Here is a 27,235-nt window from a genome sequence, read left to right as displayed (position 1 = left end):
AACAACACTGACTTGGCAGAGCAAGGAAGAGCTGGCTTGATTGTGAAAAGGACTTTGATTATTTTAAATACATGCTTTTCAAGACTAGGCTAAGCAGACCAGTGAAAATCTGTACTTTGATCTGATGAGTCCAAATGTTTTATATTTTGGTTCCACCCACTGTCTTTGTGAGATGCAGAGAAGGTGAGTGGATGGTTTCTGTACACTGTACAGTAGCCCATGGGCCCTATTCTCTCGCCTCTGGCGTCGCGTATTTAGAACTAGTGTTTTCTCTTAACGATGGCGCATATTTGTCACTCAGTAAAGGTTGTTTACGCACAGATTGATTTAGGTTATGCTTAGATGAGTGATTTACCACATGTAGCCTAAGCGTACTGGGTCATGCTGATAAATCATTACAGTTGGTGCCTTTGCATTAACTATAGTGACACTGCATTCATTCAAAAATCCTGGCTGGCATACCCTTCATTAATCACTCCTACATATATATTTTTTGTCTCAAGTTTCCCTGTTGCAGTGTTCCATTGGAATTTTATCCTTTACTTTTCCGTGAGAAGCATTTAACATGTAATTATTACGTCTAATAAATCAAATCAAGTGTGGCTTCGCTTGCCGTGTGTGTCTTTCCATTTGCATGCCTTGGACATTCTCATCAACAGCAGAATACCTGATCACCTTATTGGAATCCACAACTAGCTACTGTGCCAAACCAAACCAACGGTTTAGCTGGTAGAACTTGATTTGATCTCCTTCTGTCCTCAAGTAACACTGTCCTTTGAAAAGTCAGCAATCTCAGTAATAGCCATAAGTATGATACGTAACCACTCTTGCTTGATTTGAACCACACAAAGAACAAACCTAGAGACACTCATCCCCTGCAGGATGCCACACATAGAAATATCTGATGGTTAATGAGGAACAGTCATTTAAACAGCACATGGTCTTTGTACTTGCATGTATGCATCCATACATAATATCATATATCATTATACACTAATATACCAGTACCCATATTGTAATGCACTCACATTACAATATAACCATGCACATCACTATTGAAGGCCTAATAGACATAGTCCATTGATTACTGTGGTCAACCTTAAAACTGAGACTAGCTGGTCTGGGAGACATGATTAGCTACAGGAACCTTAAAACCTTTCACAGGAGATAAAGGCACATTCTTTTGGAGGTCCAGAAGTCCAGTCATTCGACCTTAGCTGACCACTATATTGTCTCACCCAACTCATGGACAATGGACCCATACACAAACACAAAACTACTTTAGCACATACACATTTACACACATTGTCTCAGCACTTGTAACACAGGACACACACTGTTAGGTCTGGATCTCAACACACATTCCTCTTGCACAAGCTTAGAAAACAGCATGCATGTACATACACTGAGTATAAATGTCTATCCTGAGTTGACCCCTGTCCTTCATTCAAAGGGCCATGTACAATGAAGCACTGGCGGGGAGAGGAGGTGGGAGGGGGTTGGACTGCTAATATTTATATAGCTTTTTTTTTTACTAAGCATTTTTAAGTTCTTATAACTAATATTTTTTTTTACTGCATTTCTATTTCCATTGATGTAATGTATTTTATATGTTAATTATGCTTCTTTTTATTGACAATCTGTATTGCACTGGAGCTGTTGAACAGAACACATTTCCTTTGGGATTAATAGGCTAAAGTAGCCTATATCGAGGATATCTATCTATCTATAAAAAAAAGTCATGGATAACTTACCGAATTAATAGAGTGATTGTTGTATTTAAAGACTGACAGGTCATTTGCATATGATCAAAGAGCTGTTTTCTCTTTCTTTTTTTACGTTTTTTTTTCTAGATGACCGTAATTGTGGAAAAAACTAGAACGCACGGTGGCGTCATTTCCGCTGGAATATTCCAGCGGATTTATCCTAGGGCTTTAAAAAGGGACGCGCTGAAAAGTGACAGAGATGAAGGTTACTGGATGTTATGCTGTAAACATGCAGGTGGCAGTTTGATAGAGCCTACACAAAAGATAGGCGATCACGGAAGACATAGCTTTAGTCCTCATTATTACAAAACCTACCTACGTGCGTGTGAGAGACGTCTCGATATCATTCTATTTGCACAAAACAATCAGATCTTGGACGTCCTTTCAGGTAAGACTTGATATGTTAATCATTTATCATTGATATTTTGAGGTGTAGCCTGTACACGGTTACCCCACTGTGATCACGGATCTCAGGGAGCTCTGTGACGCAGCTTGCGTCTTTTTTTGTCTGTCCTACAGAAATGTCAGTATTAGCCTGTTTGAAACATCAGCATCCACATCACATAGCTATGCTTCTGATCCATCATTATGGTCAGAGTGTTCCCTCTATGGTAGATCTGCAATACAGCCTGGTGCTGAGGATGGTGGTACTATTTAACCATTAATTAAAGAATTATGATAATTGTTGCATCACATTTCGGAATAACATAAATTATGAACAAGATTATTTATTTATTTACTTCTTTCAATTTTTAACAACAATGCCATAAGCAAGATTATAGACCTTTTCACCCTTGGCATCCGAAACATTCTAAATTTAGACCCAAGCTGTTCCATAGCAATTCCACAGACAAGGTCTATAGCTAGCATATAATAGGTCAGGTGAGGTAGGCCTAATCACTATGCTACTTCGATTGTTGATAATCTTTAATAGTCAAAGTACCATTATTACTTCCATCTGGGATTGGTGTTGCTAAATGGGACAAGTCAGTGTAAATGTAAGGAATAAGGTTTCAAGTATGACTCTATTTGGACATACTTGACCATGTGGCTGCATCTTGTATGTTTCTGTGTGGAGTGTGGTTGTCTGCTATAAGCTACCTGTTTTGTGGATGGCCATGGCTAAATGCAGCTGAAGCTAATAACATGCATTCTAGGTGTGTGGTATGTTACTGTCATGTTACTGTCATACCAGCATGGGCATCTCAGTTAATTTGTTGAGGCATTACAGTATGTTTTGTGCATGTAATCACGTGGAAATTTTACAAATCATCAGAAATAGTGGGGAAAAGCATATCTACAAGGTCACAACGGGTATTTCCCGTTGTATTTTTATATACTGTAGTTAAACACAAGCCCTGTTGTTGACAAAATGTTTTAAAAATGGTCAAAGATTAAGTGTTCCTTTTTCTTTTGTACTATTTCAGTTGCTGTGAGCTGACCAAGAGATAATCATGATTCTGCTGACTCCCCCCTCTGGTAGGTGTTTGCTTCTCAATCTCTCTTTTTATAATCTGAAATGCCGTGGAAAAGAACCAATCATGGGGCATGAGAGAATGTGTAGATTTTTTGGTACTTATTACAATGTTATTATAATATAATAAATATAATAATATTACAATATTATTACTTATTACAGTGGAATACATGTTTAGTCTTCTTAGATTACGGTAGGCTTTACAAAATAGCTCATTACAGGTAATCATGAAAGTTCATTAACCACTTAAACCCAATATTAGGTCCGCTTCTTTGTTCTCTCAACTCCAACACACTGAAAATAGCCTGCAATGCGCTTGTGAGCCTGTAGAGCTGCTATTTTTGCTGTATGTTTCCCCCAGAATAGGGATGCTAGAGAGTTTCATGAAGCCCGTTTTAAACTTCGAAGCTGCATTGTGCAATACAAGCCCCCCCCCCCCTGACAATAAATACCTCTCCCTGGTTTCCCATCACTTGTCTGTCAAAATACTTCACATGCACCCAATCTAGCAATGGCAGCCAAAGTGAGACAAATTAGGAAAAAGAAACAATTTTCATACTGCAGAATCAGCAGGATATTTCTGTTTTGTTATCATGTCAACATGTAACTGGTTATTACTTTTTTGCATTACATTTTTTTGTTACAGATCGGCCTTGTTTGTTGACATACGGTAAAACGTATTGGTATTTACTCTACTTCACACGCATCAGCCATAAACCACAGCTGATGAGAATTTTATAAACTTTATAGAATGTCTTGTCTTGGCCTATATTAGAACCTTTGATGTCCAGTACTACGATCAATATATTCCTCCAGTTTCATTGCTGTTTATTCTCATGTTTCATTAATAATAGTAATAATAATAAACAATAGCCATGGACAGGTACAGACAGATTCCCCATGTTGGGAGATTTGTTTGTTCTTGTGTTAGTCTCTGTCCATTACCAGGTAACAACAGCGTATTTACATAACTTGGGATTTCCCATCATGCCTTGCACTCATTAGGCAGCAAACCAGAAATAGACCTGCTTGAAAATGTCAGTGTGTCTGGCTCTGTCTCAATCTTTTATTTATTAATGACTGAGACAGTGTATTAGATGGCTAGAGATTTGGTTAGCAGCACTTTGTTGACAATATGATCTGGAATACCCACAGATGTATGCATGATTCTCTATAGTCCCTCTATTTGTGAGTAGGTGATCATTCTGAATATCTGAAGAAAAAAAAATACACTTTGTCTACCATTGGCAATGGTATGGACTTTTTGGTACAAATTTTAGACGCAGAACGTGTCTACATCGATCAATTGGTTGGTTGATTTATGATTCATAGCTAAAATAGCAATTAATATGGTTGCACGTTGTGGAAAATCTCTCAAAATAAAACATAAGAAATAAAAGCATGCTGTCAAATACAAGTTATTGTTGGCTTTGTGCTGTGTCTCATACACTGTTTTCTTTCAGATGAAGAGTCTCTTGAACTCGCCTGGCTTTGGAATCACAGGAAGTTCAGGGTGACATAATAGTAGGAACATGACTTTAACACTTTTCACAGTTAGATTAGCTGACTTTCTTGGAGGGTTGCCACTGCAACATTTTAATTACTTTTTACAGGTCTTAATCTTTGCATACAAAGGATAGTACTATTACTTTAGAAAAAAAAGAAAAACTTCTGTGGGAATTCTAAACTCACAAGAGAGGAGGCAGAGAGAAACAAAGATTGCTTTGTCTGTCTTCATTAAAAAACATCACAGCTTTTTCGGAGGCACAAGCAGTTCTGGCAAGAGTGAGGCAGTGTCAGCAGTCATTCCATCTTGCTGACGACAACCTCTGTAGCCATTTCTATGGTTACTGTCTTACACTATGAGTGAATAATACAGTATATCAACTTATTTTTTTCTGACTTACCAATGCAGTATCAGTTGAGTGCTTTTTTTTCTCATCATAATATTTTAATATTTAATATTGTAATATATTCTTTAAAATATTTGAACAATTTAAAATCAAAGCAAGTTGTAGTTTTATTGCTTTCATGCATGCTACATAGAGTAGCCTACCATTAAGGGCTGCAGATGAGGTGTTCTTAATAGATTTGAACAGTTAGCCGTGCGAGTTCTGCTGCCTAGCGCTTAATTCAGGTCACTATGTTTTATTGGAGCTACAGGCTAATGGATCAGAAGCGTTTTAATTGTCAATACTGTAGTAGGCCCTCCGTTCACATAGCCTGGTGCATATTATGTAGTATATCCTAAATGTCCATAGTATTTCCCCCACACCTGGGTGTGGGGAAATCTGCGTGCAGTCGACCCCTCACTAGTCTACAATCGAGTGTCAACACTTAACATGCAACCTGTTCAAATATTGGATTTCTTGACAATAACGTTTTACTACTATGTATGTTTTTCAATTCATTCGTGCCAGTATTAGGTGTCCTCTGTAAATACATGTACTGTAGCTAATTAAATAATGAATAGGTAACTTCCCAATGTTTCACCCTTTAGGATGTATACCACTGCCTGAATGAATGTAACAAAATTGTGAATGTTCCTAAATTCTTTGTGTGTCAAAAAAAAAAGGACTAATGTATCATAAGGTGTCTCCATCCAATTAACAAAAGTCTTGGTAAGTGATGCTTCTTTCTATAAGCTGGAAGGATCGATTTTGTAGTAAAACTATGCTTTAAAAAGAAAAGAAAATGCACAAGGTATGCTATGATTTTGTGCAATTATGGACTCCCACTAGACTGAAATTATTAATCACACATGGCTGATTTTCATAAAGCAATTTCATTATTTATAGACTCACCATAACAACAACCTTTCAGTAAGCTGTAATCTATCATCTCGGGGAGGTTGTTTTTGATCACAGAACAGCGGTTTGTCAACTACAGTATAACTAAGTGTTGCTGTCGTCATGTGGTCTCAGGTTTCTTCCCGTATACCAACAAGTTCTTTCTGCGTGAGCAAGCTACGGGGCTACACATCAAGGAGTTTGCACGTAAAAATGCTGCCAATGCTCTGTCACTGGCTAACATGATGATGGGCATGGCTTCCATTCTGAGCAGTCTTAGCGGGTGAGTGGATTTGTAAAATGTTTTGTTTTTATTTCTTTACCAGCTGAAGCAAAAGTGACGCTCATACAGCTCTGTGGGCCTTGGTCTGCCTTTTTGTGTTTGAAGCGGATTGAAATTGATTTTCAAAATCCTCAGTGTTAACTCTGAGAGTGTAAATCTAACCAAATAACCCTACACACTCCATTTTCAAATGGACCTGTAATTACGGGTCCAATTGGTAACATTTGTACACTCTCAGAGTTACAAATGGATACATTAACAGGCCTACTGAGGATTTTACGGTGCAGTGGAACACATCGTTCAGCTAATGCAGGCACTTTGTGAGTGCATCGCTCAACTTTTTTCAAAACCTCTGTGACACATTTAAAGCTGATGATCACATGCTGTCCAAATCAGCTGATCTGAGGTAGGCAAGGGGAGAGAAAGGCACAGTTCAGCCAGTGCAGCCAGAATTGATCAAAGTCACCTGGTGTTTCCAGGGAGGTATTTAACTTTGTCTTGTACAGATTGTGAACAGCATAATGTGCCAATTGTGGGTCTTTATCCAAAGCACTTCACTATGACTGCATACATCTTTATTGGAACTTTACTGCATACACCCTTATTGGAATGAAGTCCATGGCTGTTTGTGCAACATTCTAGCCTACCCAATGAGTAATTGTATCTGTCAATGAGAGTGATTTGAGTTATCATGGAACTATGTCAACATATAGCCATCTGTGTTTTCAACCCTTTTCCATAGTGTGTGCAAATAGCCTAAGCTGTGTGCTTTCTGCTGTTTTGTTGCCAAATCAAATATATTTCCCCCGTTTTGTCCAGGCATCAATATGCAGCATGCTGGCTGGTCCTGATTGGCTACCTTCTGGATTTGGCAGATGGAGCCGTTGCCAGGCGACTAGATGCCTGCTCTGCACTGGGTGAGTTCAGTGTTGTGCTCAGGGGCACTCACCAGTGATAAATTTGTACTGAGATATTGGCAGGACTCACTGCACAGCCCTTGTCTGGACTTTATAATTTGGTCAAACAAGGTCATAGACAAGAATGTACAATTGAAAACAAAACTCAACCATTGGACACAATGGGTGTGTAACCTGGTGTGGCAAAGAATTTACTTTGAATATAATAATGTCCGACAACGCCACCTTGAGGATGTTATATCAAGGAAAATAGATGAATGTGTAATGTTTCAAACACAATTGGTTAACAAAAAAGTGAATTTGTAATATAACTATAATTTGAGTTCCCTAAATATGCAGATACCATCAATGAGGCAGAGACGTGAGTTTCCCCCAAACATAGATTTATTTGGAACAGGATACAACACTACATAACTAATATAATGCAATGAGGTAGTATTTATTAGAATCCTAATTAAAATATCACATAATGCAATAACTAAACGACAGCCAAAATATAATGTACACAACAGTTACTAAAACCCCAAACACAACTACATAGACCTTGTAGTAGTAATTGAAAACCACAGTAAATCCATTGTCATTTGGCCTGTGGGTGACAACCTTTAACAGGGCGTGCTAAGCTAAAACAGCTAAAGCTATAAGCTACTCACTCTATACCCACTTAAAGCCTACAGCCAGAGCGCACACACAGCATGCAGAAAGAATAAAAGAGCATCACCGTGAAAAGAGGTGCACTTAATCACATAAACACACAACGCAATAACAACGCAATAACACAAACTATTGGTCCATAGCGTTAGAACGCTATGGACCAGAGCTAATCGACCTGTATCATCACAGCAGAGTTTAGTTACAATATTAACATAATAATAAACATGATAATAAAATTATAAACATGACATGACATGATTAAAACAATAGGCATGAAACACATTACTCACCCTGGCACCAGCATAGATGAATTTAGATGAATTTGAATTTGTCACAAGACCCACAACCAGCAACCACCAAGAAAACCAAGGAAGGTTTTGAAAGGAAAAGACATGCAGTCCGTCCGTTCTCTAGATATATTGACGTGACACTCATGGGTGGCAAACCTCGCACTGGAAGTTTGATGAAATACATTGCAGTGGATGGAGCCGGCTGGACCAGCTCATGTACAAACATTATTTCTGAACGATTGCGACCTTTGTCATATAATCGGTTCAGGAATATAAAAGAAGACATATCACACATTGTTTTCTGCTGTGTTGCTTTTCGATGTGTACACTGTATAATTTTATAGAGGTATCTAAAGGACACAAAGTATGTTTCTGAACGGCCAAAGTATCGCGAGACAGTCCACCATTTCCTGTCTGTCTAGCCAAATCACGCGATACCTCCGCGCCACCCATGAGTGTCATGTCAATATATCTAGAGAACGGACGGACTGCATGTCTTTTCCTTTCAAAACCTTCCTTGTTGAAAACAAGGAAGTGGACAGTGCAGCCGTCTCTATGGTGGCTCCTGAGGCTCAGCTCTGACTGGCTACAGGTGGTTCAAGTAAAAGAAAACTATAGAACAATAATTGACATGATCATTTTTCTTCCAAAAATCGTTATAGCATATACACATGTTTAAACATTTCAGAGATCTGTTTTGTTTCACCTTATTTCAGCAGCATCCACAGGTTGCGCATTTTTCGGAGTTAATGAAGGTGTCATAATGAGAGGGGTAACGTGGCCTGACATCCTCTTTTCACTCCCTCCATCAATGAAAATGCCCACTAAGCAAACAAGATGCATTCAAAACGTAGCCCCACTGGCACCGTTTCAAAAGATCATGGCATCATATACAGTAAATCAAAATGCACCAATAGCTTTTCAACATGGCCGACACCCGTGTGTGGGTTGTCAACGTTTTCTCCGCAGCCCAAAATAGCTCCCAGGTGCATGACAATGCTTCGTTGCCCTGCACATTTCAGGGGGCTTTGTGTCCCGACTGTGTTTTTCTGCATGACTTTGCGGGTGCGTGTTGTTATGCCCCCCCTACCCCATCTTTTTTTTTGTCAATTGAACAATCACTTTCCTATTAAGCACCCTAATTCCACAGGCTCACGCTCCAATTGTCTATTTTATCCCTTTGCTTTGGTCTCTCTGCATATCTGAAATTGCTCAAATTGTTCACCCTGGGCTGTGGAATTCCATGTCGTTCATTTGAGCTTGTGGGTCAGAATCACCTCATCCACTGAAAACATGTGCTGTGCCCCTGTGGGATAAAGAGAGCAAGAGTTTTGGGAATGTTGTTTACAGAATATTGACCTGTTGGGCTGACAGCGGAATTTCCACTGCACGTAGATGCATGTGGGGTCTACATTGTGGATACACGTGCATGCATATACAGAGACACACATGCAGATGTGCGTGTGCATGGGGACAGAATGCCCATGTTACACACATGTGCTATCACTTGTCAGAAAAAATGTCTGTTGCCATAATGGGCCTTTGATAAACGTATTTAGACTGATTCAGTAGAATTTAAATCATTGTGACTTTCATCTGTGGCACTGCACGGCTTAAAGGGCAAGACCACTTTAGTAGAGGTTTGAGTTGACGTTGCCATGATGTAAAAACAAAGGTGGGCAAGAATTAAAAAATAATTTCTCCATTGACTAGAAATTGATCATTCAATTTTTTTTGTTTTGTTTTATATATGTTTTTGATATTTTTTTTACATAAAAAAAACAGTACTGGGTTTGGTGTTCTATACTGTCAGAATCTGGTTTGTTTGCTTTCGTTCTCAGGCTAAAAAGAGCCTGCAGTGTGGTCTTGCCCTACAATGTACGTCAATGAGGAGCATATTTAGAATGATCAATTTCTAGTCAATGGAGAAGTTATTTTTGATTTCTTGCCCACCTTTGTTGTTACATCATAGCAAGGTAACTACACAACTCAAACCTCTACCAAAGTGGTCTTGCCCTTTAAACAGACCATCAAATAATACACATTGGCCATCACTATAAATGCAGCTTACTCAGGCTGCAATCTTTTTTGGAAAATATAGTGTCAGTGAATAGAGGGTGGGCATTGAAGTCCTAACTTGAATAATGTACTACAATACTCTATCATTTGAGTTTCATACATTAGTACCACACATCCTGTTTCTAAATGGATCATATGTTATGCTCAGGTGCCAAACTAGATGATTTTGCTGATTTCACCACATTTGGGATTGCGACGTCATTGCTGCTGAGGACACCTGACCTACTGGACAACATCCTGTGCATGTGTTATGTCATGTCTGTATTCGTACGCCTCTGCTTTTTCTCAAGCGGTAAGTAAATGTTTCTGGAATTCAGCACAACTCCATATGATATAAATGATGTTTCATGTGGAATGATATAATTTTGTCAATTCTTTTTTGCGTGCACAGGGATCCCGTTTATGTATCGTGGCCTACCCTGTATCTACTCCTCAGCCATTTTGGCCAGTGCCTCTCTGCTCTCAGGGGGTAATATGGCTCTGCTGCGAGTCCTGGCGGTGGCCATGATCCTTTTTATGATCAGCCAGAACGTCTTCTACCCTCATGACAGGGTGCTGGAGTCCCAGGCCTGGAAGAAGGCTGTCTATGCTGGAGGTAAACTAAAACATTTACAACAGATTATTTTTTTCTCACCATGAAGTTCAAGCGAGAGGTTTCTGGAAACATCTTTACTTTGTGTTCATGAATGGTTAGTTATCAATAGTGGCTGGCTTTTGAATGTGCAACTAACACCTAGCGCTTGTTTTGAAAAAATATTCTAACTGAACGATTCCACTCAGTACAGTGCATACCTCCTCCAACACCATGTAAATATGTCATTTTGACCTGGACCTTGAGAGTGAAATTGACATGTTCACAAATTTTAATCATCTCTTTTGTGCAGCCTACTGATGGTTCACGAATTTTTGACCCAAAGGTGAATCATCTCTTTGGTGTATTCTACTGATCATAGCTACCAAGTTTCATGAAAATCTGCAGTTATCCACAGTCATTTTACAGACCCATTCAGCTGCGTTGGTGGAGGTAAATATCATACTGGTGGTAACAGAGGACATTTGATTATTCAGGTATTATACATTATACAAGGCAGGAAGGAAACCTTTATTATCAGTAATAAATACAGAGCTCTACAGTGACTGCCGAATCTTTTAACAGCTCCATTTCTGGAAGTGAAATTCTCATTCATTTACTCCATTGACGTTTCAGAAGTTCCATAAAGAGCTTTTAGCCTGGAACCAAGTCAAGCAACTGAACCGTGACCATAAAACATTTCATCCGGGTCAAAAACATAATAATTGGAAAACCCATCATCCCGAGCCATTGTGAATGATACAACTTTCAATCTAAATATAGTTTATCTCGTTTCTTTGTGAATTTAACCGTAGTCAATATTGTCGTGTTTATTGTTAATAATAGTGTTGTAACATTATTTAGTAGCTTTGTAGCGACTTTCCTCTCTTTGGGCACTCTTGTCCTCAACTCTAAACAAACGCATCATGTCAGAAGAGGTAAGCGTAACATAAACGCCCGTAGAGTTCAGTGGTACAGTAGCAGTAACTCATGAGCCAACTTTGTAACAGCGAGCTCCAACAAACAGAGACATCGCTGTTACACTTCAGATTGTGGGTAGTGTAGTACATGAATATCATCGCGAATAAAACATGTTTTTCTTAAAACTAGGTTGATCTCATACGGACTTGTGGCTTCTACAGGAGCATAAACATCGTTTCACAATCTCATAACTCGTGGTAAGTCTACCTTGGATGGTTACAAAATTATGACTAATAATCTAAATCCTCTAGAATCAGAATATGAAAGGGATTTTCACTTCCGGAAACTCACTGTTGAGCTCTATTAGTAGCTGGGGGAAAACTTGAATGCCAGTGATGAAAGCAGGTTTCTGAACTTTGCGCAGAAAGGAGCACATGCTCACAAAAGAAACAAAGCAGAATGACACAACAGGGAGGGGTGCTATAGCCTATCCCTAAACGTGACAATTGTGAATATTAAAGGTTTGTAGTCCTCACTTTTGTTTTCTTTTTGTTATTTTGCAGGAGTCATCATGGTACTCTGTTCCTCCTTCCCATCAGCATGTGTGTACTACCTGCTGTGGTCTGTGTCCTACATTTTGTTCCCAACATCCCTTTGGAGCTGCAAAATGTAGAGGGGGTCATGGTCCCAAGCTCCCACTAGGCTCGCTACTGGCCCGTCCGGGTGAACGAAGGATATTAGTCTGCTGCTGCCCCCTACTGTCACGGAGGATCCAAGCTCACCCATCTGAGGAGACCACTCGCTGTGCTTTCCATTTATTTAGATGTGATGACTACGAGAGACAAGTTGATTGAATAGAATTAGTATGAGGTATGAGAAGGACTTTATTAATGTTGGTGTAAGGATAAACATTTCATGCTTACTTGATGTAATGGCCTTTATGTTTTCATTCAAGCCAGGGGGTTTGGTTGGCTCATTCCAAAACAATCTTCATCTGCATGCTCAGAAGGTTATCTTCTGTGTGTTATGTCCCTAGCACAATAATAACCCAATCTATAGCAAAACAGTCAAAATGTATTTTGTTTTGTTTTTACATTAAATACTTTTTCTCAGTATTGGGACATCATTTGGGCAACAGTATAAGTTGTAATTACTGAAACGAATGAATGACAAAAACATGACAACAATCATTATGGAATGTATAGGATAATATATAAAGAGAAGTGTTCATACCAAGTCAGAAGCTGTATTTATACTATATGTGGATCTGTAATTTGGTTTTCAAATGTTTGATGTGTGACATCATAGGACATCATAACATTTGTCTCCCATTCTTATGCATAGCTTAATAACTATATTGAAGTATTGAAGCATTATCCACAGCATCTTTATTCTTGTACACATTAACATTTTACATAATAAGTTTGCCTCTGTTTTAAGAGGCTATTTCAGTCTGACTTCCTAACACAGCCAGTCTTCTTGACACATGACTTTGTTGTAGACCAGTCTTATTTAGATTGGACACATTTTTAGTCTGAAGCAGCTTGTTTTAAAAAGGCTGTTTGTGATTCTCCCTGCTATGATTGTATATAGTGAGTGGCTAATCAGGGAATAGTTTGTTATCATATAATGTCTTGGTTAGAGGTTCTGCTGAGGGCAATGGTGCAGAGTAGCAGTTAAATGTCTGTTCTCGAGAGCCTATGAATTTCTGATACTCCATATTTACATGTCAACTTGATTCATTCAGTTGGAAACTGCAGTCCTTGAAATGCTTTTAAAGTCACCTTTCATAACCAAAATTGAATACATGCAATAGCTAAACCTTTCCCATTGTTTCTCAGATGATACAAAGTGATCCTAAATCAATCAAATGAACTAAGATAAAAGAATATCTGGGACATCGCCACACTAAACACTTAACTAAGTACAAATAAGTACAATCATAGTGCATATGTAGCTTTCCTGTGTGGCTACTGTGGTTTTACAACCTATAAGGTGAGTAATGTACAGTACACAGGCCAAGAGCATTATACAGTAGGTACAACCGTTTTTTTTCTTTGCCCAGAGATAACAGAAATGGTCTTATGAAGATCTGTATTTTTAATGCTGTACATTTTGACAATAAAAAGGATGCATCAATAAAACTGTTCGCTTTAATTGTTGACAAAAATACCTTAAAGTGTAATTGATTTATATTTTTACATATGACATGTTGGAAGGACAACTATCCCAATGTGTAGTAATGCTTCAGTCTCGTAAAAGTCCAAACACTGTACGCACCATTTACAACATCCATAATCTGATAGTGTCGAAAAATTCATAGTCTACGTACCATATTTTGAATGGTACTCCATTAATGTAACACGCCATTGTTTTTTATGAAGGAATCTCCCATAATGTCTGACAATTAGATACTGACAAACTCACTTTATATACAGGTATACCCTTTTTTCTCCTTGGCTGATGGTGCCTTCCTTGCTTCAGGTAACAACTGATTATGGACACAGTCCTGCTATCTTGTTGTATTCAAAGACATCTATGGTCTCTGGGCTGTGAAGGGCTGCAGTAGCAGCTAGGTATGTGTAGGACTCCAATAGCTTTATGATGGCGGAAAATGTAGGCCGGTCCTTGAAGCTCCACATCCAACAGTATTTCATCAAGTCATATCTATGTGCATGCAACAGCAATAAGGCACATAGCAAGTAGCATGTCAGTTAAAAGACAATAGAAAAAACTAAACATTTTCTTTTTAAAAGGACTGTTTTTAGAATAGATTTACTCAATACAAGGCACACTGAAAATTGATGAACTAAGGCTGCAATCCAGAACTTATTCTAAAGGTAGGGCAACAGAAAAGGGACAACTTCTGATATTTACAAACTAGTCCATATCTAAAGAACAATATCAGTTTATTTTTTCAAATAATTATATGGAAATGTAAATTAGAAATGAGAAAGGTGGAATTGCACAGTGATGAGATGAGTGGAGGAATCTGCTAGTTACTGTACAATAATTGCCTATGAATGTACATGTTAATGTCTAGGATTCAAAACCTGATACATTTGCAATGCTCTGGAAGTCTCTCTACTGTAAAAGGTGAATGTATATTATAAGTTATAAGATATAAGTGTCCTTGCATTTGTTTATACAGAGTTTAGCTTGTAAAAGACAGATATCTAAAAACATTTGTTCATTGAGCTTTATATTGCGTCCATCCGGATAGAGGCCAAGCAGAAAGAATTTCGGTTCTGGTACATTATAGACACATTTAATCAGGGTTTGGATTTTGAATGTTCTTTTTAAGCTCAGGAAATGTAATTTTGCAATGTCTGTAATTGAAAGTATTAAATGATGGAGAGTTTCCAATTCCAGGGTGGACTTCTTCTACCCTTGACATCACAAAATTGCATGATTATTGAATGTTGGTAACGGGTCAGATTTAGCTGTTCAAACACCCTTTACCAACATTCATAAAACATACTTATTGTTTAGAATAATAAATATATAACACATTCTCTTCAAGTTACTTGAATATCCACCATTTAAAATGATTTGCCCTGCCTTTGATGAATGAAATGTTATTTTAATCAATGTCTATAATAGATATTGTAGACATGTGTGTTAATATGACTAGTACATCTGCAGTGGTTGGAGATGGTCTCTCCACTGCTGAAAATGTTGACCCTGCATGGTGTTAACTGGTTGGCAAGTAATACTGCCTGAAGCGCAAACACACAACATCTCCCCTGGCCAAGCAGGGATTCTGTTTTGGCATAGTGGTAGAAGTTTGGTCTTCCACACAGGAAACATGGTTGGATTGGTTTGGGCTAGTTTCGTTATGGCAGGTGACACTACATATCAGGGCAGTTTCACGCACAATTCTGTCACCAGTTTGCTCGCTCACTGGCTGTCAGGAACCGATGTAAGCATAATTCATCACATACTGTACATTGTTTACAAAGTTCACTTACAGGGGAGCTCCACAGGTCTCAGGTCTCTTCATTCGATAGTATCTCTGTAGTTGTGGAAATACAGACACAGGCTCCAGCTCAAGATATGGAGGAGCACCTATATTACAAAATAAAAACATACACTAAATTATGATTTAAATGACAAAAACATGAACTTATTACATAAAGTATTACATAATAATTTAATACTTTCAATTACAGACATTACATAATGATATTTCCTGAGCTTAAAAAGAACATTCACAAATCCAAACCCTGATTAAATGTGTCTATAATGTACCAGAACTGAAATTCTTTCTGCTTGGCCTCTATCCAGATGGACACAATATAAAGCGCTAAGTCTTTCACAAGCTAAAAGAGTAATAGCATTAATCTGGAAGAGGCCGGACAAACCAAGCCATTGCACAGTGGTTCAAGGAACTGTCTTTATGTCTACCTCTGGAAAAAAATACAAATATTCTTAAAGGACTACTTCACCCATTTTCTTCATCTTCATTTGATTGGTCCTCACTAATGCTCATTATAACATGATACCATTTTTGTCTACTCGGTCTGTGTCTCAGAGGAGGGCTGTCGACAGTTCAGGCACCCGCCTACCAGTGACATCATCGATGGGGAATCCAATACAAGCTAATAGAAACTGCAGGCTTTCTATTCCTGGAAAATAGTATTCTACAGTATATTGGAAGCAATTGTTATACCTAATGATGATGTCACTGGTAGGCGGGATTCTGAACTGTCCACAGCCCGAGTAGAAATAAATTTGACCATATTATCATGAGCATTAGTGAGGACCAATTATATGAAGATATATTGAAAATGGGTGAAATCTGTCACATTTAATGGAAGTAACCTGGAGAGGAGTAGTGCCGATGATGTTGTTATTGTCATTGTGTGATTGTCTTGTAATGATTAATGTAATTGCCCATTTTATTTTGTTTTCTGTACTGTAATGTAAAATTGCAGTGTAATGTCGTTTGGAAAAAGAAAAAATCTATAAATATAATATATTTATTGAATTTTTCTTTTTCCAAATTGTTTGTTTTTCAACAATATTATTGTTATATATAAAGCTATGTGTCTATAATACACTGCAAAGTCTATGTTAATTTAACTTTGAGATTGTAGAAATGTACCCATACACCCAAGATTTACTATGTAGGTAAATATTGAATAATACATCATACAATATTATTGATTACAGACTGTAGCAACCGGTGCATTTACCTAAGGTGATGAGTTCATACAGTAAGATTCCAAATGACCATCTAGGAAGAACAAATAATAGTGGGCAATGGATGGAGCAATTCATTCACAACATGAATGCAAAGTATCAAACTGTAACTAATAAACATCTATATGTACAGTACATCCAATAACAAACATCCAACACCCCAAAATAGAGAATCACTCATGCTAAAATAATACATTGTGTGAATATGGAACTCACACATCACTCCGGCTTGTGGTGGGCTGTCTCATAATTCTCTCGGGAGCCTGCCATTTCAAAGGCACCTCTGCCACCCTCTTCCTTAATTCCAAATCCTTCTGGCGTCCCGAAAATGCCACACCCAACCCAGACACCCTGGCAGTGAGTCCCGGACCAATCAGGATGCTCCTGGCAGCAACGTCGCCATGCACCAGCCTGTGCTCTGACATCAGGTAATCCTGGGGTTGGAACCGAAACCCCAAAACATTAGAACATAGTAGACATACATGTATCCACTCGTCACTCTAAAATGAATCCACATTCGACATTTTGAAATAAGCAGTATTCAAAGTATTGTGTTACTGGTGGTACACAGTAAAAAGTCAAATTAATTTGGTTACATTTGTACACTCTCCGAGTTAAATTAATACTGGGGATTGTTATGTGTACAGTCCACCGTTTGGCATACGTATATTTATCTTTTAATAATGGAAGTCAGTGGCAAATAACTCAAAATGTCACTCCCCATCTCTCTCCCCATTTTCCTGTCAGCCTACTGTCCTATCCATAAAGGCATAAAAGCCCCAAAATCTAAAAACATAAACAAAATTGTCTTCCGACAAAACAGATCCACAGACGACGCCATAGTCACAACATTACACACAGCCCTTTCCCACCTGGGTAAGAGGAGCTCCTATGTGAGAATGCTGTCCATAGATTACAGCTCAGCATTCAACACAATAGTCCCCCTTGACACCAAGCTCAGAAACCTATAGCAAACCCCAGTCTGTGCAGGTGGATCCTGGACTTTCTGTCAGAACAACACCCTAAACACAGGAGCGCCCCAAGGCTGCATTTTGAGCCCCCTTCTCTACTCCCTGTGTACACCCACAAATGGATGCCCACACACAGCTCCAACGTAGTGGTCAAGATCGCTGACGACGCGACATTGATCACTGACGACGACATTGATCACTGACGATGATGAGACAGCCTACAGGAGAGAGGCGGAGAACCTGACACAATGGTGCCAGGAGAACAAACTGGCCTCAATGGCGACATGACCAAAGAGCTTGTCATGGACTACAGGAAGCCAGACAAAGAATATAGCCCCATCTACACTGCAGTGGAGAGGGTCAGCGACTTAAAATTCCTCTGTGCCCACATCACTGAGAAACTCACCTGGGACATTGGTACATACCGACCAAGTGGTGAGGAAGGCACAGCAACGCCTCTGTTATCTCAGGTGACTGAGAAAAGAATTGCACTCTTATGTACCCGTACACAAGATGTAACAATAAAGAAACCTTAAAATTCACAATGTCAATATGACATTTAAAAAATGTCCAAGATCCACTTTGAATCCATGCCATTATTAGACCCTGTATTTGTTGTCTCCAATAGTTACAGTACTCACCAGCCCAGCTGCTACCTGTTTGGCCACCAGAAACACAGACCTCTCACAGAAGTGCTGCAGTTGATTCCCAATCTCCAGATCCCTCTGGGAGAAAGGGTGAGTCCTTGTCATTTATCTTATTTTAGGCATTGGAAATGAACTGTATATTGTCATCATGATATATTCATGTTTTATTTTTTTCATCTGCACACTATAAAAAAAGAAAATATACAAAAAAGTGCGTGCATTTACCATACATGGGCAACTGGCGGCCCGGGGGCCACATGAGGCCCCCACCTTCACTTAATGCGGCCCGCAGGTTAATATCGGATTACTGATATATATTATTGATTTCAGCTGTCTGTTTATTTATTTGTATTTAAGTAACTGAATGCATTTGAAATTAAATAAAACTGTTACTTTTCAGGATTCCAATAAAAAAATAGCAACAAAAACAATGCGATGCAATGTGGCCCTCTGGAGTGAGTTTGGAAATAATAGTGGCCCTCTCCATCATAAAAGTTGCCCACCCCTGAATCCTTCAAATGAGAGTGGTGTAAAAAAAGCAAAAAAGTGCAAAATTAACAAAAGTTAACAAGTAACAAATTACAAATGAGTATATTTGTAATTCAGACTGTATTTGTGCTTGTCATCTTAGAATATACTGTACCTAATATTACTGTATATACACTTGGATTTCAAAGGGCGCAGATTACAATTTAGGCATTTAATAGACACTCTTATACAGAGCACCATACAAGTGCAAGATGAGAGTAAAGTGCACACTGCTTTTTTCTATACAAGCTTTATAAAATCCCAGATACTGGGCAGTGGTATTACATTTCTGACTGTCCAGAGGAAATGCAGTAGATTTCCGGGACTGTAGGCCTCTAAGACCAGGAACATGGGCAACCGCTGAGTCTGACAGCACAGCATTCGCACTACATTCTCATGTTTACACACAGTAGCATGGAAGAGGACCCACTCCACAAACTCAGTGGCCTCTGGCTGGTTAGGACCATCTATACATGGAAGAGGGGATAAAGGTCATTAGTCTTCAATGATACGAAGATTCAGTGAAACATCTATACCCACAAAGGCCATAATAATTCACCTATAGCCACATGGCCTATGTCAAAATCCATACCTCGGAGTGACTTTACTACCACAGCAGTGGAGGATCCCTCTCTCTTAAGCAGGCCATTACAGATGGGACCATAGCGGCCTGTCTGCCAGAACTCCAGTCCCTCTAGAACACACTCTCCCTGGATCTCCCACAGATGCAGAGCCTCTTTGATCCCTGGAGGGATCCTAGATGCTGCTGTGTGGGAGACAGACACCTCCTGGCCTGTCAAGAAAAATTGTATATTAAAGCTTATCACAAGGCGAAGACAAGTGAACAGTTTACACCAGATGGTAAAGTAAACTAGACGCGTCGCAATTCTGGGAAATTGCAAAGTGTGGTTGCGCCGACGCCGGTCGACAAGATCATGTGTACCGATTTTTGTGAAATTTGGACAAAATATGTGGGAGGAGGAGCTAAAAGTGTGTTTTGAAGAAAATTCCGCCTATTAGACCCTAGCAACCACCGTTTTACCCTAGCAAAACACCTGTTTTACCCTGGCAACTGCATATTAGACCCTAGCAACCACTGTTCTACCCTAGCAACCATCTGTTTTACCCTAGCAACCGCATATTAGACCCTAGCAAGTTAGTAACCACCTATTTTACCCTAAAAAAACTACATGTAACACTAATCAACACTGTCAACACTTTTAACACTACTAATACTTGAGACCTTAACACCTTTAACACTACTAATACTTAACACCTTAACACCTTTAAGACTACTAATACTTTAACACCTTTAACACTACTAATATGTTAATACTTTTAATACTTTTAACACTTTTAACACTTTTAACACTATCACTACTTAAATACTAATATCAACATTCTTAGCAAGCCCCCGCTGTTTCTTCAGGAACAGTATTTTCTAGTTTTGTCACTTCTTCAGTTTTGTCGTTCTTACCATTGCTACTAGCAGCCAGAGCCAGGGGCCATGCCCTTTCTCCTGTCAATCTCCTCCTGAGCAGACTGCACAAAATGAGAGCTACCACGGCCACTGTGCTCAGAGTCAGTAAAGAAGGGATGATAATCAGAGCAAGATGTCGTGATGCCTCCTCATCTGAATGAGATGGGGAGTCATATCAAAACTGAAATACGTAACTCATCGGCCCATTATTTAGTAAAAAAATAAGTGTTAGAAAATAGAACAGCATAATCATAGGCTATATAATAGGTGTGTATGTATGTATTAGTATTATGCAACAAGATTCATGTTTATGGTAGCTAGTACTCACAACATATGGGGTCCGTGGTGTTATTGCTACAGCTATTTGGCACATGCAAATCCATGGGGACAGATGGTGTTAAAAACATTTCTTAAGACTGAAAGAGATTAAATCAGTGGGCAGAATTATAGCCTACCAAAGTATATTCACAAGCATATACAAATATTAAGAAAGCATCATACCATTGGTTATCTAATATCTTTAAACTGACCCTACTGTACTTGCCTTAATGTTCCATAATTACGCCCCTTTTCCAACCTTAAAGGATGCTCTGAAATTATACAGCTTGTGGGTTGTAGAGGCAAATACGTTATAATTCAAAAGGCTATTCTCGAGCGAATTCAGAAACTTGAGCATACTATTTATGTGCAAGCCTGGTGACCAGTGACTTGCCAAGTTGACTGAATGTTAATCATTAACGGACCAGTAGTGTTTACTGTGGTGCCTGTCCAGCACACACTGTGCTTAGATATTGACCAAAAATCTGTAAGGTATAATAAGTTCTATTAGCCTGATTTATGCACAGGGGGAACAAGTCAAGCAACAAATGTGAGTGGTCTAGTGTTGTGGTTCTCAACCTGTGGGTCGGGAACCCCAGTGGGGGGGAAGAAAAAAGAAAAGAAAAAGACTGTATCAAATGTTATCAACAAACTATATTATAAAAACTGGTCAAATATTAGCCAAATTGTCAAATAATGTAAGAAATAGGCAAAAATTGTGAGGCAAGTCGTTGTGAGCTTGTAGATCTTTTTACAATATTTATCTGTGGAACCGAGTCAAACTATAATTTAATGCCTCAACTCTTACAATTCCAAGTGCTGTCAGGGTGGGGGGTCCCCAGTTCAAATATGATTATTTTGGGGGGGTCACGGCATAGGGTCCCGGGCCACGGCCTTAAAAGGTTGATAACCAACCTAGCCTAGTGCGCCATTTAGTTGCAAGTTCTTGCAAGTAGGCCTACCACACAAATTATAAATTGGAACAAATATTTACTGTAGGCATTCTTCTGCCTTCACATGACATATGTCATGTCCTATGAGCGAATAGGGGAAGGATCGTCACGTGACATGATGCCTTTGTTTGGCCCGGAGAAGTGTCAGCTGTCCCGAACCGGGCCAAACAAAGGTGCTTATTGGTCAAAAACCCGGATGTGTGTCTCAAAGAATACTGTATTATTATGTGACCGCATTGTGCTCTGAACGTTTCAACCACAAGATGTCACCGTTCCGCCACGAATAGTTTGTGAATTGGCAACAGCTTTCAACATGTTTCTATTCACTCGCTGTACGAACACATGGTGAGCATATTTCTTAATTGCCTAAAAAAATTGCAAAGTTGTATGCTCTTTCCATTTCGTTTTTTGGCTAAGGGGGTAAGAAGACACCAGAGTGAGCTCTTATGCATCAAGTAAAACACATGAGAGCTCCGCCTGGCTGACTCTCCAAGGAAAGCAACACTTCCATTGAGATCCCAGTCTCAAGACCCGCCCTGCCGATCCCCCCATTGGTCTATTGTCAGCGTTTTAGCGGCATCCCAACATCTGATTGGATAAAAGCCCATGCAATCAGGAAATAAACACGGAAAATTATTACAAAAAAAGTTATTGAGTAGTATTGCTTAATCGGATCAGACTGCTTATGCATGCAGCTGCGTCGTTTTCAGAGAATTCCTCACTGTGCTTCTGGAAATCTAGCAGAGACCAACCACATGGGACTGCAATAGATTGTGAGCTGGTCGAAGGCTTCTAATAGTCCCTGGTACACACACAGCAGTAACATAACAGGCCGAGCCGGGTGGTAAAGCAGCAGCAGGGCCAAGTATGTTTTCTCGTTTCTAGGGAATGCCTTGCTGATGTCATCTCGGAGGAGGAGGGCAGAACAGGTGCGCGGAGCGAAGTACCACGACACTGGCTAAACTGTAGAGGGAATTTACGCAGCGGTTGATATTTGGGGAGCTGTTTTTTCTTCTTTTTTTCCACTATTTGGCTTTTTGTCTACACCAGTGTTATCACATGTGTTGTCATGGACATCTATGCTGACTGGCGAGCAGCTTGTCGCTTACAGAACGGACACGCTTTCAGGTGCGCATAGAATGTCGGGATTCGTTCACTCTACAACGTAGTTTGGACTTTATTTATGCTTTGGAAAGTCACGGGCTAACGTTCCACTATTTTTTTTGCGCACAAGGACGCGGGACTGACACTCCAGCAGCATCCATCCCACAGATCTCTCACTCTATGCGACACAAGGCTGACGCAGGGTTGGCATCCCGATTACAAACAGGTGATGCTTGAATAATTCAATGGAAGGATTACTCATCAGAAGGCCACTTTATTATTAAAGGGCTGTGAGATGGGATACAACGACAAGAACGCGGATCGCCCGATCTCAACAACTCCATTGTGTCTGCAATGATTTTACTGCGCACCATTTCGTGTTAGGATTAAAGAAACGGGTCTTTCTGCCAAAGACTATAGTTTTCTGGACTTCTCTCTGGGGTTTATAAGAGTGACAAATAATGTCCAAAACACTGAAAAAGAAGAAGCACTGGTCTAGCAAGGTACAGGAATGCACGGTGTCGTGGGGAAGTGCCGGGGAGTTGGGCACCGTGGTGGAGGTCCTCGGGGGGGCTGAACTGGGAGAGTTCCCGTATCTTGGCCAGGTCCTCTCGGAAGCCATGGTCTGTCATGTTGGAAGGTTTCCCTGCGGAGGGGACGTCCTGCTGGAGGTCAACGGCACCCCGGTCAGCGGACTGACCAACCGAGACACCCTGGCTGTCATCCGACACTTTCGGGAGCCCATCCGACTGAAGTCTGTGAAACCAGGTGTGTGTTCCAGAATGTACTAACTCTACCACCACAGTGCCCCCCCAACACACACACACACACACACACACACACACACACACACACACACACACACACACACACACACACACACTTTGCAGGGTTCCATGGTGTAGTTATATTTTTGCATATTGCGTAGAGGACAGACAAATGAGTTTAACCCACTGAATTGAATGAAACCAAAACAAACATGGTATGGTATCGTTTGTTACTAACAACGATACCATGTTTTGTTTTGTTTCAATTCAGAGTCAAATATATATATTGTAACAAAGTTGAGCGTGTGTGTGTGTCACCATGCCGATCTACCCATAACATTCTGGACTGGGCTCCATGTGTTGCATGCACAATCCACAAAGAGCAAATAGGCATAAGAAGGGCAGGGCTCACTACTACACTGAAGTGTGACTGTGCCCAGATCTTTACAATACAGTAACATGTCAGTGCTTCCTCCTTCTGTTTTAAACCTTCCAGTAACTTTTGGATATTAAAGAGGTCAGCAGTTTCTGCCAAACTTGGCAGTATCTTGCAGAATAGATGTATACAAAATTTGCATTATGGTCAGACATACCGGTAATTATTTTGCAATTTCGAAACAAAGCCTATAACAATTTGATTTCCCTATAAGAATTTGTTGACATTCATTCCTTCTATTCAGTTAGCTGTCTAACAATCTCTACTAAAGACCCAAGGGGTAGTACTACTAATGTAATAAACCTTGAAGAATGGACATGGTCTTATTTAGCTCTACATAAAGGCCTGTGTGTCAGTTTCATTGTGTTACATTTCTATAGCTTTGGACTGTTGCTTTCGTCTGATCCAGTTGAGTTGTGTGTCCAGTGATGGATGGTAAAGCTGGACTTTGAAACTGTGGAGACTTGTAGCCATAGGCCTCGCAGTTCCTCTGGGCCTTGCCGTGTGTTTGTATCTCTGTCCCCTTCCTCCATGATTAATTCACATAACATCCATCATTAATGGCTCCTCCTCACCTAGATTAGGTGGCTGAGGGGGGGAGGAGGATCGGATGTTAGCCAACCGGTGTTGATGAAAACTTTGAAACAAAGCTGGGGTAAGGGTTAGGGTAAGGGTTAAGGTTTGGATTGAGGTTAACCATTTCAAGCCTAGCATCCATATACTCGCAATGATGAAGCATCCGTATTCTCACAATGATTTCTCACAATATTGTGAGTTTGTACTGTTGATAGGCTATTGTCGATGAAGACATTTAGTTGGAATAATATGGTCAAGTATAGGGCCCATGGGAATACGGTCAACTAAGTATAGTGTTTAAGAGAGGCTGTCTGGGGTTAACCTCAAAGATTTGGTCCTATAGTGCTCAAAAGCTGGTTGACAGTGGAGTCTCCCTACATACCTTTTTTCCTTCTAGATGTCTTGTGACTTCCGTTTGCATAGCACTACAAAAACGTTATCCCTGGAATGAAAGCAATTTACATTATTTCAGCGTAGTTCCCTAACTCACAATTGTTCTGTCCCTCTTTCTCATCATAAACCTTCTCTTCATCTTCTTTCCATTAAATCCCTCTTTATCTCAGCCATCCTCACTGAATCATGCATTTTCATTACCTTTCATCATAACTCCTGGTCTCTGGTGTTTCCTAGACTTCACTTCCCTACTCAACTCTCCTCATTCTCACTTTCTCCAGCCTGTTTTGTTTTGTCCTTATCCTCCCTTTTACTTTCTCACCGCTCCTCGCTACGCTATACCACTGTGCTCAACGTTTCACTTACTTACTGTTTACTGTGGCACTGTAAGTAGGCTTGAATGTAAAATATCCATTAACGTCTGTGCATTTTGAGCTGCTGTTTAATTAATAACGCCCAAAATTCCCACTGAGCAATCTGGGAGGGCCCACGTCCTTTTAACTACATTACTTTGCCATGAAAATTAAACCTGTGGCTACGAGCCAAATGGAATTTGAGGCAGTGTAACTGAGGCCACTCCACACCTCTCCGGCATATCCAAAAGAGAAAAAGAAATATGTCCGGAGTGCATATCTGGCTCTAGACCAGATCGTGTGCTCAGGATGCTGTGCCCACTGCCTAGAGGGAGGAACTACACTAGGTAATAGACAGTAACCTTGAATAGAAGCCTGCGGTGGAATACTTAGTGATAGTAGACACCTAATTGTTGCTTAGAGTCTTGTGAGAGATGCTCATTGATTAGTGCTGATATCTGACTTTGGACTGCTTGTTTCCCCGTTATTGGGCTTAATGGATGGTCCATTTAGCACTCCTCTCCAGCCGTAAATCTTCACACGCACAGACCAAAAAAATGGAGGGGCTCACAAAATCCCAGGTAATATGGTAGCATAGAGCTGTCTATCTGAGAATTCCATTTTAGTGTGAACAGTGTAGTGTTATAATTTAAAGTATTTCTGTTCTTTTTCCCACCCCAAAACGCCTCAGCCAGAATGATGAATCAATAAGTTAGTCTGAACTGTTATTAAGGCCACAATCCCCTGACAAGATCATTTAAATCATTAATAAAAATGCTTATAGGATATGTAGATATGTATAGATGTGTGTGTGTGTGTGTGTGTGTGTGTGTGTGTGTGTGTGTGTGTGTGTGTGTGTGTGTGTGTGTGTGTGTGTGTGTGTGTGTGTGTGTGTGGGTGGGTGGGGGTGGGTGGGTGGGTGTGTGTGTGTGGTACCAGCTCAGTGGACTTGTGGTTAGTGTCCACCCTGAGACTGGGAGGTTGGGGCTCAATCCCCGACCAAGTCTTAGCAAAAACTATAAAAAATGGTACCATCCCTGCTTGGCACTCAGCAGCATCAAGGGTTGTATTGGGGGTAAGTCTCTGTGACATACTACGTCGTGTCCACTGTCCAGGGGGTGTACTTGTATCAAGCTGCTTCACGCTACAGAACAGCCTTGTGAACCTGTTGGTTCACAAGCCTACTTACTTACTATATTGCAAAGTCGATATTGAAGTTAAAAAACGGATTTATCAGATCCCACCTAGCTCAACATTCGGATTTGGCTCTTACGTATCAGCACTTTTTATTAAAGCTCTTTTTGGCTATGTTGGAACTGCTGTAGTGCTAATTATCATATTCAAATTATTCTAATAATTATTCAGTGTTACAGAATAATTTGAAATATGTAATCATTATAAGACAATCTGCAGATAAATAAATATTCCCTTTTATTATTTTGTGCGTGTGTGTCATTGCTGTATCCTGTGTGGGGATGTGATGATGGGGGGGGGGGGGGGGCGTACGTACAGTGAGAGATAGATGGGTGAATACAGATACAGCCATAGTGACCTCACGTGTGTATATGTTGAAACACAATTACACGATTGAATAGAAACCCAATATACCAATATAAATAACTGTATTGGCAGATTTTGGGACATTAATTTAAACAGAAGGTTCCAGTTAAAATGATAGCCAGTTTGTTGTCATCAGGGTCATGAAAGCTGTCAAATTATTTCTTACACCCATGCCTGCTTAATACCCTCAGATAGAA

The 27,235-nt window shown here is 39.8% G+C and overlaps 3 protein-coding genes across 7 annotated transcripts in view; 2 read left to right on the top strand and 1 right to left on the bottom strand.

Annotated features, from left to right (window-relative positions):
• The first annotated feature begins 1,897 nt into the window (after positions 1–1,897).
• Positions 1,898–13,869, top strand: tmem269 (transmembrane protein 269). Of its 5 annotated transcripts, XR_014601618.1 has the most exons (8): positions 1,898–2,154; positions 3,194–3,245; positions 6,168–6,315; positions 7,135–7,232; positions 10,404–10,547; positions 10,647–10,850; positions 11,937–12,004; positions 12,311–13,869. XR_014601618.1 is itself a non-coding variant. In XM_084068595.1 (7 exons), the coding sequence occupies exons 2-7, from the start codon at positions 3,221–3,223 to the stop codon at positions 12,418–12,420; spliced, it is 729 nt and encodes a 242-aa protein (XP_083924721.1). In that variant the 5' UTR covers positions 1,898–2,154; positions 3,194–3,220; the 3' UTR covers positions 12,421–13,869. The 5 variants fall into 5 exon arrangements, 4 of the variants coding, with proteins under 4 accessions (XP_083924721.1, XP_083924722.1, XP_083924724.1 ...); XM_084068595.1 differs by lacking the exon at positions 11,937–12,004; XM_084068596.1 differs by lacking the exon at positions 11,937–12,004 and having other exon boundaries at positions 3,890–6,315.
• A 373-nt stretch (positions 13,870–14,242) lies between these two features.
• On the bottom strand, positions 14,243–23,164 carry LOC311054238 (tyrosine-protein kinase STYK1; the record flags this gene model as incomplete). The annotated part of the gene is made up of 9 exons (XM_084070115.1): positions 14,243–14,414; positions 15,719–15,815; positions 16,946–16,986; positions 17,169–17,386; positions 18,565–18,648; positions 19,384–19,565; positions 19,691–19,891; positions 20,576–20,731; positions 23,152–23,164. 9 exons carry the CDS (start codon positions 23,162–23,164, stop codon positions 14,243–14,245), a joined length of 1,164 nt encoding a protein of 387 aa, XP_083926241.1.
• magi3a (membrane associated guanylate kinase, WW and PDZ domain containing 3a) overlaps positions 22,564–27,235 on the top strand; it is a 139,930-nt gene continuing 135,258 nt past the window's right edge. The window contains exon 1 of the mRNA XM_084069316.1: positions 22,564–23,721. Coding sequence (XP_083925442.1) covers positions 23,415–23,721 — 307 coding nt within the window. The 5' untranslated portion in view covers positions 22,564–23,414. The remainder of the gene's footprint in view (positions 23,722–27,235) is intronic.

The sequence above is a fragment of the Gymnoscopelus microlampas genome, assembly GCF_963454915.1.
Source record: "Gymnoscopelus microlampas genome assembly, chromosome: 10".
Taxonomy (NCBI): Eukaryota; Metazoa; Chordata; class Actinopteri; order Myctophiformes; family Myctophidae; genus Gymnoscopelus; species Gymnoscopelus microlampas.
This window is presented reverse-complemented; position numbering and strand designations above follow the sequence as displayed.